Here is a 13,331-nt window from a genome sequence, read left to right on the forward strand (position 1 = left end):
AAAAATACCAAAGGTACAACTAGTGACTAGTGTTAGCAACATGGCCTGTCAATTGTGCACTTACCCATAGGCCAGTGCTTAATTTAATGATCAATGCTCATCAATTTCATCACCTTCTCTTTATTGCTATATACTAAGCATCCGACTGGTTAGATTAGTATACTAATTTATGCACATGCATGTACATTAAGTATCCAACTCTCATGACCCATCAGGTAAAAATATCTACATCTCATCCACATATATACATCTTATGATCATATGACATGCTATGTTCAGAAGGGTCAATGAATGAAAGCTAGTTAACGTTTTAGATTGGTTTGACCATATTTTTCGATGGTATTGTAAGTGTTTTCAGCCGTTGTTGGTTCAATTAATATAAAGAAGTTTAACGATGTGATTGAAGCTAATATATGGATGAATAAAGTGTATCTAATGAAACACCACTTCAAAAAATTTCCAGATAGAAAGGTGTAAACAAATCGCAGACTCTTCTTAATTAAGCTACACAAATTATATTCTATTAGGAAGAAGAAAGAGAAGAAGAAAGCTAGTAATATACTAAATCGTAAACTACTACCAAATCATACTCTAGGTCAAGAATCGGTGAAGTGATGTGAGTCAATGCATTGTTGTTCAGAGAATCCAACAAACAGTCAGTTTTAAGCCAAATGAAAAGGCTCTTATCTTTAAATGTCGTATAAAAGCAAAACTTGGCTCCTCTGTGCCAATGTAACTGTACTATACCGGAAAGAATAACCAAAAAGCAGATAAAGTACATCAAATCAAAACCCTAAACTATTTTGATCCTAAATGTACCTTAAATTGAGAAAACATTTGAGGTTTTTCAGTAAGCGAGAAGGTTAAAGGCCGTTTCCTCTGCTCTCTTCTTTTTTTTTTACTAACTACCGAGATAAACCAATGGTACTCCTAGCTGCCCTCGTCACTCTCTGAACTCGTCTGCGTCTCCTTCGTTTGAAGCGGTAGTGGTTGAGAAGATTGTGAAGGCATGGATAACTGAGCCTCACAATGTTGCTGTTGCGGTTTAGAAGCTTGCGTAGACATGAACAACTGAGCATCATGCGTTTGAAGCGGCAGCTGTTGAGAAGATTGCGTAGGCATGGTTAACTGAGTCTCAATATCATAGGTACCACCAAGAGCCAAAGAGTGTGACACGCTGGTTACGGTTGTACCACTGGGCGTCAATTGATTAAACCCGGTTGATGTAACAGAACCAGTCGGTACAGAGTCAAAACCATCATTAAACCTCAAAACCTGAGCCTCAGGTTGGTTTTGATGATGTTGATGTGAACTGCTACTGCCTTCTTCCCCATACGCTCTTAACATTTCACTATGTTTTTCTCTAGCAACCGCTTCTAGTTGCTGAAACTCAAAAAACTGTTGCTGATACAGTTGTGCAGTCGGAATAGCCATCGATGGAAACAGATCATGATGCTGTTGCTGAGTCAGCTCCGCAGACACTGAAGACGAAGACGGTCGCTGCGTTTGCGGCATGAATTTCTGTGTTTGGGGCATGAACTGCATCTGCTGCGTTTGTGGCATGGATTGCGTTTGATCAGTTTGCGGCATGAATTGCGTCTCCTGTGTTTGCGGCATGAACTGCGTCTGCTGCGTTTCTGGCTGCGGCTGCTGCGTTTGCTGTTGCGTTTCCGGCATGAAATACGCCTGCTTCGTTTCCGGCACAAACTGCTGCAGCGGTGGTGTTTGCGGCATCAAATGCGTCTGCTGCGGTTGGAGAATAGGAAGCATAGCTTGAGGACCGATGTAAGTCGCGAGTTCTCTCCTGGCGACATCAGTATCGCGTTGAATCTGTTTGAGCCGTTGTTGTTGGAGTGAGATTAAACCGACGCAACCGTAAACGGGGTCTTGGATTCTAGTTTCGGCTTCGTAGACAAGAGAGGTAACGGCGTCTTCTCTTTGGTTGAAGGTTAGTTCGCTGAGAAGCTTAGCGACGTTACTGGCTCCGAAAGCTTTGTGAACGCATGAGAACTTGTTAGGTTGGTCCGCTGAAAAATGTGGTGCAAATACACATTCTCGTGTGCATCTTCTCCTCAGAAACTTGCAAGCTGAGCATGGAGAGTTTGAAGATGCCATATCTTTCTGTAAAAGAAGAAAAAATGACTTTCGGTTTCACGATTGTAAATGGAAACTACACTGAGAATATAACAAAGAATACCTACGAAAAGATTCAAACACTAATAATCATAAATGATAAGAAAGAAAAGAACAATCTATCAATATCAATACATGTCAATCAAACTAATGATATCAGTTCATGTAAATCGAACTATTAACTGAATCAAATCATCGATCAAAGAAAGGAAACATCAGTCTTACCTCGATTCAATACTATTTTTTTCAAAAAGTTCATTTAGGATATCCGTGAAACCATATTATTGATCTGATCTCCGATTGACTCTACCATCGGACTCTACCTTATGCTCCAAGATTGTTAACAAAAGAGAGTTAAAATCAGGAAGAAGAAAATGAAAAAAAAGAGAGGAGGGTTCGGTTCTCTTATGATGGAGGCTATCTTTTATAGTAGCGTATTCACGCCATAAACCGTAAGCGTTGAGATTACAATAGAGGAAGATCTACAGCCGTCGGATCTAATAATTATTATCTGGGGTTTGTTACTATTTCATTTGATTTTGATTAAGTTAAATTATTTCATTTAACTGATGTTTTTGTCTGGAGATAAGTCCTTTTCCTGTAATCTCTTTTGTTTCTTTGCATTTTCCTATAATCTCATGCTAATACGAAATCTTAAACAGATTTACTAAAAAAGTAAGCCCCACGAATACAAACACTTTTTATTTGCTTCCATCTTTATGTACATGAAACCCCAATGTCCAATTAACTAATCATTCAATTATCAAATATACTCTTAAGCAATGATTTTAAAACTTTTAGTAGATCTTATTCCGCACATGCAGATTTTTCTTCTTATACTAAAACATTTTAGTTTATATAACAAAATTGATTACTAATTAATATAGTTTATATGTATTATATAATTCTATAATGCATATATTTAAGTGGCTTATATTGCTATTACTATAAATTCTAAAAAGATTTTCTTAGATTTTTTAAACAATATTTATTTGTATTTTAAATAAAAGACAAAAATATTAAAAGATATGATGATTAAATTATGTAAAATTTGATTAATATTCTACTAACTACCGAGATGAACCAATGGTACTCCTAGGTACTCTCCTCGCTCTCTGAACTCGGCTGCGCCTCCTGCATTTGAAGCGGTAGCGGTTGAGAAGGTTGTGTAGGCATGAATGAGCCTCATTCCGGCTGTACCGCTAGAGGTTAACTGATTGTATTCGGTTGCTGTAACAGAACCGGTCGGTACAGAGTCAAAACCATTATTAGACCTCAAAACATGGGCCTGAGGTACCACCAAGATGCTGCTGCTGTAAACTGCTACTAGCAACATAGTTACCACCAAGATCCAAAGAGGGTCACTCCGGTTATGGTTGTACAGCTAGAGATTAACTGATTGTACCCGGTTGTTGTTACCGATCAGATTGGTACAAAGTCATCCTGATGTTGGTTTTGATGATGCCGCAACTGCTACACCTCTTTCTGCATACTCTCTAAATATTTCATTACGTTGCCAGTCTCTGTTAGCTGCTTCTATATCTTGAGCCTCAAAAAGATTTTGCTATTGCTGCCGATTGAACACATGTCCTATCATCGTTGGAAACTGCTCATGCGATAGCGGCATAAAACTCGTCTGCTGCGTTTGCGATTGCAGCATGAATTGCGGCTGCTGTGTTTGAGCATGAACTGCGTCTGCTGCGGTTGTTGGAGAGTAGAAAGCATAGCTTGAGGACTAACATAAGACCCGAGTTGTTCTTTGAGGATATCAGTATCTTGTTGAAGCCATTTATTCTGATGTTGAATGAATGAGATTAAACCGACGCACCCGTAAACCGGGTCTCGGATTCTAGCTTCGCTTCGTAGACAAGAGATTTAACGGCATCTTTTCTCAGGTGAAAGGGTAGTTAGCTGAGAAGCTTAGTTTATTTGTGTTATTTAAAGTACAATTCCTTTATTATATTTAAGTTTGATATAAGTTTTTAAAATATTTTTCATAAAGTAAATTAATTTAAACTAAAATAAAATAAAATAATAATAATATTATAATGATTAGAAACTTAGTGGATATATCAGAGCATCATTAACGGGAAAATGAGGAATTTGGGTATCTGAACTAAAAAGTATTAATATCTTATTAAGTATAACTTTATTAGATAATTATAAAGTATAGTTAGCTAAGAAGCTTATTTTTTTATTATTAAAGTACTATAACGCCTTTATTATATTTAAGTTTAATATAAGTTTTTAAAATATTATTCATAAACTAAATTACATTAAACTAAAATAAAATAAATAAAATAATAATAATATTATAATGATTAGAAAGTTAGTGGATAACTCAGAGCATCAGTAACAGGAGAATGAGGAATTTGAGTATCTGAACTAAAAAGTATTAATATCTTATTAAGTATAACTTTATTAGATTATTATAATTAAAACCTGAAAATGAAACCAATACATAAATGACATGTAAGCAAGTTAAGATTGTAAACAGGTTCTTAGAAGTTTTGTGTAGAGAAACTTTTACTTCATCTCTCTCTTACTTTTTCTTTTTTTTAACATATAATTGTAATTAGTAACTCTTCCTCATCTTTCAGTTAATGTTGTTCTTACCATTAAAGGTAACAAATTTAGTACAATTTCTTAACTTAATTTTTACTTAACTTAATAATATTATATTGATAAGATATTTAGTGACTATCTCACCATTAAAGTTGCTCTTAGCGACATAACTTGGTGAACGCATGAAAATTTCATATACTGGAAAACATGGTTCAAATACACATTCTTGTGTGCATTTACTCTTTTAGAACTTACAAGCTGCGCATCTAGAGCATGCAGGTGCTATTGATAAGTATTGTTTTAAAGAAACCTATCAGTATGAATCCATGTCAATCAAACTATTAACTGAATCAAATCATCGATCTAACGAAAGTACCTCGATTTAGTATGATCTCTTTCTCTTTTTGAAAACGTTCTTCTCTGATCTTTGTTTTTGCTAGCTTCCTAGTAGTCGCTATTAGGTTATAGCTAGTGTTCCTGAGAAACTCTAAGTAATGATAATAAAACTTTTGAACTGTATATTTTTGCAAAATGAAAATGGGTGGAATTAAAGTGTTCTATTGGTTGTGTGTTTCATCACTGATAATTTGAGGAGGCTTGTTGGATTAATGATCTGAATTTTTTTTATTAGATTTAATTAAAAAATAATCATATTTATTTTATTAATCATTTGAAAGTTATTTAAAATCTTATATTATTAGAAGTTAAATTTTTGTTTTAGCTAGCTTCCTAGTAGTCGCTATTAGGTTCTAGCTAGTGTTCCTGAGAAACTCTAAGCAATGATAATAAAACTTTTAAACTGTATATTTTTGCAAAATGAAAATGGGTGGAATTAAAGTGTTCTATTGGTTGTGTGTTTCATCACTAATAATTTGAGGAGGCTTGTTGGATTAATGATTTGAATTTTTTTTAGTAGATTTCATTAAAAAAATAATCATATTTGTTTTATTAATCATTTGAAAGTTATTTAAAATCTTATATTATTAGAAGTTAAATTCTTTATCAATTAAATATGTCAAAGATGATTTAATTATATTTAAATATAATAAATACAAATATCATCTTTAGAATGATAACAAGATTTTTCTTAAAATTAAAATCTATTTACCTTTATATATTCAATCTTGGAAACAATCAAAACCCTTATAATAAAAATCAAAACATTCATTGAAAATCAAAAATTTAAAAATTCTTTTCATATGTAAAATAGAAGCTATATTGTCATTATGGGCCAAGTTAAAGCCCAATAGTAAATTAGCTAATACCATAGAAAGCCCACGAAGCTTAAACCCCTGCCACTGCGTTTGATGGAGAAAGCCGTAACGTCACTCCAACTCTAACCAACAGAGATGGCGAAATGGTGGCGTGGCCTGAGATCCGTGGCGGAGGAGGCTGATCTTTCGGCATCGTCATTCGTTCGATCGGTTCGGTGTTTGCATCAGGACGAGACGATCCAGGCGATACCACGCGAGGCCACTGGCCGGAGAGTATCGGCTCGTGATCAGACGACTGGCCGGATTCCCGCCGTGGTTTTTCCCCAGTCGCTTCTCGAAACGAGGCGTTTCGAGGAAGCAGCTTTTGACGGCTGATAGGAAGCAGATTAAGTCGATTATCGACTCGGTGGGTCTCCCGTTCTTCTGTTCGAGCACTTTCAAAGCTCCAGATCCGAGCTGGGCAGGGCTCTTCGTCGCTAGTTGAATCGGGCCAAATACTTCCCCTCAAGGTATGGTATTCTGATTACAAACATTGTGATTTGTGAATGAAAGTTTCTGCTGATGGATTTGGTTATTTTCAATTTTAGATTCATAGAGATGAAGAAAGTGGAAAGATACTTAAATTTAGTATTCGCAATGATGGAGAGCAGCTGAAGGTTGATGTTCCTCTTGTTTTCAAATGGTTGGATAATTGCCCCGGTATCAAGAAAGGTAACAACACTCTTTATGAACCGGTGATAGGACTAGAGTATTGTGTGTTGGTCTTGATGCTTCCTCTTTTGATTACGATTGATGAGTAATCTGCACATCAGTTTTGTGTTTCTTTGCTCGATAATGCTTTTATTACTTTTCTTGTGCCTTTAGTTAAATCTTGTTTAGAGAGAGGTCTTTCACTTTTTTTTTTTATCTTAGAGTAAGGTTTGTGTGCCAATGTCCAAACGAATTAAGAAAATGAGATATTTATTCAATATGTTTGTGGTTTCTGTTGCTTGATGTAGATGGGCTCATATGTACTGTTTACCTATCTTGATAATTTCAATATTTGAGCGTGTTTGTTGCTGTGAGCAGGGGGAAGTCTACGGTCAATGAGAAGCAGTCTGAAACTTATAGGGCCAGTGGAACACATGCCATCCAAAATCGAAGTAGAGGTGAGCAAACTCGACATTGGGGACAGAGTGTTAATGCAAGAAGTTGTATTTCATCCATCGTTGAAGCTGTTGAGCAAGAATGAAACATTGCCTGTGTGTAAGATTGCAGCCACAAGCCCGGTGAAAGAACCAGAAGCTGTTTTAAGCATATAGTGATGTCTTGGCGAAAGGTAATGATGTCCCAATCTGTGACATTTTTATTACAAGGAAAGAGAGCAATTTTTAGAATAACTCTTTTTTTTTTGTTCTTGTATAAACCTTTTAAAGTGAAAGAACCCTAAAGCCTCTTGCTGCTTTTGTGTGTTCTAAACAAACCAAATTCAATTCGAATGTCCTAATCATGTTTCTGTTTATGCATGCATCTTTTTACATGTTACTGCTTATCACTGGAATAGTAGCCAGCGACTTGGTCCATTAGCAGTGGGGAACTGGGACCTAAGAGTTGCATGTGTCTTGTGTTGTCTAAGCTTACGTATTCTTTGGTTTTCTTTGACCGCTGACTTGTTCGAAATCTGATTCTCGATCGAAACTTTGTATTCGGTTAACTATAATGTCTCAACTATTGGGGGAGTTTCGTAAAAAAGGTCTTAGTTACAATTTATGACCGACCAGATATGTTCTATTGGTTAACGTACCGTACGATTTTAGATTGGACTCGGCTCTACACCTGTCTATTTACAGTAAAAAGTTGGCACTAAACTATGAACCGTGAACCGTCTCCTGAACAGTGAACCGTCTCCTTCTCAACGGACTTAAACTATGCATGTTTTCATAACACGTTTAATTTGCACTAACAAAACGATACCATTTTGAAGCTATTGTGAATATATATCCAATGTTGGAACGATAGAAGAGGATTCAAAGAGAGAGAGAGAGTTATGTACATTTGTTTTAGGATTTGTACACATTTTTAGATTTAGATCCGAATTCTTTTAAAGAATTGTAACCTCCCAGCCTGATTAAAGAAGTAACACTCGTATTCTCTCTTCATAGTAGCTGAGATTAGCTAGATTGAAATACTAATTGGTGAAATCTTGTAAATATTTTAAAGTATAGGCTCAATTATGCAAAATATTTTTTTTTTCTTTTTTTTTTTTATTATGCAAAATATACACTAGGCGAATACCAATAAATAAAAGATAAAAGAGGACTCCCAAAGCGCCGTTTGCATTTTCGAATTTGAATCATTCCTCTGAAAATATCGAATCATCTCTCAAATGTCAGACGAGAAGGTAATCATCGATCTCTGCAGCTCCGACGAGGAAGAAGACAATTTCGCTGATCAGAATCGTTTCGAGGAAGAGATCGACCTAACGGAAGATGCAGATACGAGTTCAAGGTATTTTTCCCAACGGCTCCTTCGCTTATTTTAATCTAAGCTTTCTTATATCTTTATCGATTGTGGTTGTTGTCTGTTCAGTGAGGAAGATAGCGATTGGAACCACGATGATACTACCACCGACTCAGATGTGGAGTACGACATAGATAACGAAACCGGCCAAAAAGGCCATGCTGCTGCTGCTGCTGCTGCTGCTGCTGCTGCTGATGATGATGATGATGATGATGGTGACAAAGTCACCCGCCTGCTCACAGGTTTATAGATCGGATCTAAACACTGTTATCGCTATATGATTGATTTTTTTTTTGTTTTGCATCTTTGATGCTAAAGAAACTTGAATGTTTCTGATTTTTAAAACTCTGGTTGTATTGTTGTAGCGGGGAGTGATTTGATGAAATCTCTAAATGTAACTGAATGCAAAGCGTACCTGAGAAAGCATGGTCTCAGATTATCTGGTACAAAACCAGTTTTTGTTGAGAGGATTCTTGAGCATTGGAGGTTTCTTTCTTTGCCTTTCTCTCTGGTCCTTGTGGAAAAATGTATTATCATTCATCCTATTTGATTTGATTTGATGATTCCCCAGGATTAAAGATGGGAGTGGAGAATCACTTTATCCAATTTCATCTTTTCCTATCAACTGTAAAGGTAAAATCTTGTTTTGGATAATATTCAATTATTTTACTCTGTTAGTGTTCACAAGAATTTGGTGCAGGTGATGTCTGCAAAGGAGACACTGTTTTGTTCACACAGAAGGTGAAAGGGAGTGGGAAGGTTATGGGGAGGAGAACTGTCGCTGGCCAGGTTGTTAAAGAAAGCTACGGTACTGTTAAACAGCAACACACTTTCACTGTAAGTTTATTGATCATCCTTGATCCATTTTTATGCAGTTGCCCCTGCTTTAGACTGATAAACTGACCTATCTCATTTGTGTGTTTTACCAAAGATTGAAGTGCTTTGGTGCGAGGGGATGCAGAAATTGCCTCCCTTGTACCCTTTACTAGTGAAAGGACGGAATCTTTATAGGTTAATGACCATGAGGCAGGTGAGTGAGTGTCTTGCAAAATGTTTTTGTCATTTTTTTCTTCAGTCATGAGTCTTGCCAATTGCATATGCTTACGGGTTGGTTGCTCTATATTTGCTTATTCTAGCGATGGGCTAATGAAGACGACAGAGTAAAAGTTCTTTCTGAAAAGCATAGCCGTGGTGCTGCAGCAAGAAAAGTTATGAGAGAAAGGAAAATAAAGTTAGGCTATGTAATGAAAGGTGAGCTGCTTCTTCTGTTTTTTTATACACTAGAGGTTTTGTTTTAGTGATCCTTCTGTGTTTGTAATCAGATGGAAGACTTCAAAAGCCTGGTCATGTGAAGAAGCCTTGTCAAGTAAAGACAAGAAAAAATGAGAATCAAACTCAGAGGTCTAGTCACTCACTTGTTGCTTCACAAGGGGGTCATAAGAATCCAACCCAGTTGAGGAATATAAATCCCCCTTTCCACTCCCATACATATGCTCCTCGACCCCACGGTCCTCCACCACGTGCTCCTCTTACATATGCTCCTCGTCCATACGCTCCTTTTAGTGTCCCTCAGTCACATCTTCCTCGGCCATATGCTCCTTTCAATGTCCCCCATTCACATCTTCCTCGTCCACAACAAAACCAATCAATCCAAAGACCACCACTGGCTTTCTTCAACGGAAGACCTACTTCTAATGCTTTGCAGGGACAAGCATCTTTCAACCCACACGCTATGCCTGTTACGCACCAGAGGAGGCCATACCAGAACCATGCAAGCTCGAACAGTGGCTACAGCTACGGGGTGAGGGACTTGGATCACTTCTCGGATATGACAATAAGCCACAGAAGACAAGGAAACTTATACAGGCAGAGTGAGGCGCCTCACAGACCATACAACAGCCATACCTACCATTCAAACCTTAACAACCATGGAGAAAGTCACATGATAAGAGAAGGAGACACACACAAGCAGAGTAGGGACACTTACAGACCAAATCATCGGTGGTAACACTCATTGGTACTGGTCTCGTTTGCAAGTAAACTTGAATTGAATTTGCACCTTCCTTTTTCTTTTTTTTAATTAAATCTGGTTTCAAGGCCATAGGAAACAGTCACTTCTTGGGTCTTCTCTGTAATCCTGAAAGTTCCATCGGATCATAATTCTCTTGATTGATCGATCATGCCTTTCTCAAGCTTTTTTTTTTTTTGAATACCTTCCATTAAGTTAGTATTTCATATGTATGGTGCATTTCAAGAATATTACTTTTATTATGAGTTTTGTTCACTTTTTCTTTTGCAAGTTCATTTACGAGCAACAATACCAGTCGAGTCATCATTTCATATGCCATTCTTATTTTCACAAAAAAAGAGAGGTTACAGTTAGTTTCTGTTCTGTGTAAAAAGCAGTAAAGAAATAGTAAAGCATGCCTCTATGCAAGCAATAAAAATACGATTGTTCATAACTTCATATTAGAAGATAGTATATATCTGCTACGTACTATGCATATATAAACTGTACAACTTTATTCAACGTTATGTATAATAAAATCTTCATTATAAACTGTACAACATTTACCAATGAAGACAAGGAAGCAATCGTTTTCAGGGCGATTTGTTGAAAGTGATTTCTTCTCTTGCATTTCATAAGCGATGTAGACATGTGCAACCGAACTTCAACTTATATTAAGAAGCAAGATCCTGTAACTTTAACGTTAGAGTTGATCAAGCGTATTTCATTATTGTTGACTTCAACATTAGAGTAGTAGAACTGCTCTGTAAACTTTCATGATGTAAGAGTAGTAGGACCATGATCATGTAAAGAGAGTACAAGGACCATAGAAACTTAAAAATAAAATTGCCGATTAGAATTTGAAAAAGTCATTCCAAAATAAAAATAGCAAAATAATTTACCCCGTGGAGCTTTCCGTCAATGACAAAAGTGTGACAGGCCAGGTCCAATCCACAGCAAGGGAGATCCCAAGTTTGCGTATTTGTGTTGAATATATATGGAGCCAGTTCTTCCAGGAACCATCTTGATGATGATAGCTTCGTCCTAGTACATATATCTTTCGATCAAGGACCTCAGCAGAAAGTGACTCCAGCTCCACTGGCATGCTTGGAGCCTTACGCCACGTGTTAGAAATGCAATCAAGAATCGAGACCCCTCCTCGTAGATGGGTGGCAATGTTGTATATATCAGAACCAACAGCCACAAGATCTGAATAAATCGAACCCACCACATCAGGATAATCGTCATTGGGCATTAGGACTCGAGCCAAAACATAGCCGCCGCCAATACTCTTGGAGGAGAGGGTGTACCACTTACAAGAAGAAGAACTCAACCCGAACCTCAAGCACACATAGAGACAACTCCTCTCCGTGAGGCCCAAGACTGACCTGACCTTGTAAAGCTCAGGTGAAGCCACCATCGATCGAAAGCTCTTGGAGACTAGTGACAGAGTCCGGTAGTACACTCTTGGAACGCGTGCCACGATCATCAGTACCAAATCATATGGAAGTGACGGAGACGATGGCAGCAATAGCACATTATCGGCAGTAGCCGTTGTCTTCCCCTTCCTCGATACCTCTCCATCTCTTCTCCAGTATTTAGGAAGAAGAAGAAGAAACAATTAGGTTAACACTCTTTTTCTTTTCCTCGGCCACAAGTTTTCATTATTTGAAATAAGGCCAATACAAATGATGCTCTTAAGTCTTAACTATCCCTTTCTCAAGCTTCTATTACGTATATCACGACTGTGGTTCTTGCATTAACTCACTCTTGAGGATCCAAGACCGTCCGCAACAATTATTAGCTTTGTGATCAAGAAAAACTTTTAGTATGCGTTTTGTTCTGCTCTTCAGTTTTGTTTTGCAAGTTCATTTACCAACAACAATACCAGTCGTGCAGCCATCATTTCATATGTATGGCGCATTTCATATTTCACTGGTTCTTTTTCTTTTCACTAGAAGATTTCATTATTTATGGAGCAAATGGAAGGAGGACAAACAAAAGTTAAAAATTAGTTTTTATGTATCTATTTGGGGATGAACAAAATAGTTAGGCATATATATTATAAGCATATATATAAACAATAAAAATAAAATAAAAACACAATAAATTGATCCACCATGTAGATTTAAGCCCACTTAATTAGGTTGGTGATAATTTTCTATGATTTTCATTACCATGGATCTTAGTTTTTGTGGGAAAGAAAACTTCATATTATTCCTATTCTCTTTTGCCAAAAAAAATAATTATCTACCATTACGTTTTAGTTTTTATTAAAAATTCTTCATTAGCCCCATTGGTTGCAGAAACTTTCAAACCTGGTATGAGAGTCTGCTAACTAGTTCTGAGGATCGTTAACCAGACTCATCTTCACCAAAACCAAGCTTCTACGTTCTCTCACTTTGCAATCTTATAAACAGTATCTGTAAGACCTAAATTAAAAGGCTAAGTGCATAAAGACCATTTGGTGCTTATTATATCATTTAACAAAAAAAATCTATAATAACCTAGCTTCAAGCCACCCTTCAAACTTCTCAAGAGCTACACCTTTTATAATTCTCAAATATACTACGGTACAATGAAAGAAAAAATCTTTATAATAGTATAAGAACAGACTGTCTTTTGCCTCTATTCCATATGCCCTAAGGCCACTATAGCTTGTGAGTTGTGACCTCTATTCATTAATCAAGTATTAAACCAAATTTGGAAAATAGGTTAGTTGGCTCTTAGCTTTCAAATCAGCCTCAACCGTTAATTTAAAGATCTAGAGACCAGCATAATCTTTGGTCAGCCCCACCATCATGATTAAGAACAAAATATTATTCTCGGACTTTAGCTTATTTTAATACTTGTCCAAAACATTCTTCGATTTTTTTCTGAAGTGACACACGGCTATAACACTGATAGAAACC

At 36.7% G+C, this 13,331-nt stretch overlaps 3 protein-coding genes and 1 pseudogene across 3 annotated transcripts; 2 read left to right on the forward strand and 2 right to left on the reverse strand.

The window, feature by feature from the left end:
- Positions 1–112: 112 nt before the first annotated feature.
- LOC103837718 (LOB domain-containing protein 36) lies at positions 113–5,533 on the reverse strand. Its single transcript, XM_033280205.1, has one exon. It carries the CDS (start codon positions 2,113–2,115, stop codon positions 931–933), a length of 1,185 nt encoding a protein of 394 aa, XP_033136096.1. The 5' UTR covers positions 2,116–5,533; the 3' UTR covers positions 113–930.
- A 458-nt stretch (positions 5,534–5,991) lies between these two features.
- LOC103837717 lies at positions 5,992–7,401 on the forward strand (annotated as a pseudogene).
- A 278-nt stretch (positions 7,402–7,679) lies between these two features.
- LOC103837715 (zinc finger CCCH domain-containing protein 62) lies at positions 7,680–10,603 on the forward strand. The gene is made up of 8 exons (XM_009114088.3): positions 7,680–8,399; positions 8,481–8,653; positions 8,777–8,897; positions 8,983–9,044; positions 9,112–9,248; positions 9,343–9,441; positions 9,548–9,662; positions 9,734–10,603. Exons 1-8 carry the CDS (start codon positions 8,278–8,280, stop codon positions 10,417–10,419), a joined length of 1,515 nt encoding a protein of 504 aa, XP_009112336.2. The 5' UTR covers positions 7,680–8,277; the 3' UTR covers positions 10,420–10,603.
- On the reverse strand, positions 10,472–12,028 carry LOC108869625 (F-box/kelch-repeat protein At5g51250; the record flags this gene model as incomplete). The annotated part of the gene is made up of 1 exon (XM_033280708.1): positions 10,472–12,028. A coding segment is annotated over one exon (711 nt), but the record flags the coding sequence as incomplete, so codon positions are not given.
- Between the last annotated feature and the right edge of the window lie 1,303 nt (positions 12,029–13,331).

The sequence above is a fragment of the Brassica rapa genome, chromosome A09 (genome assembly GCF_000309985.2).
Source record: "Brassica rapa cultivar Chiifu-401-42 chromosome A09, CAAS_Brap_v3.01, whole genome shotgun sequence".
Classification (NCBI taxonomy): Eukaryota; Viridiplantae; Streptophyta; class Magnoliopsida; order Brassicales; family Brassicaceae; genus Brassica; species Brassica rapa.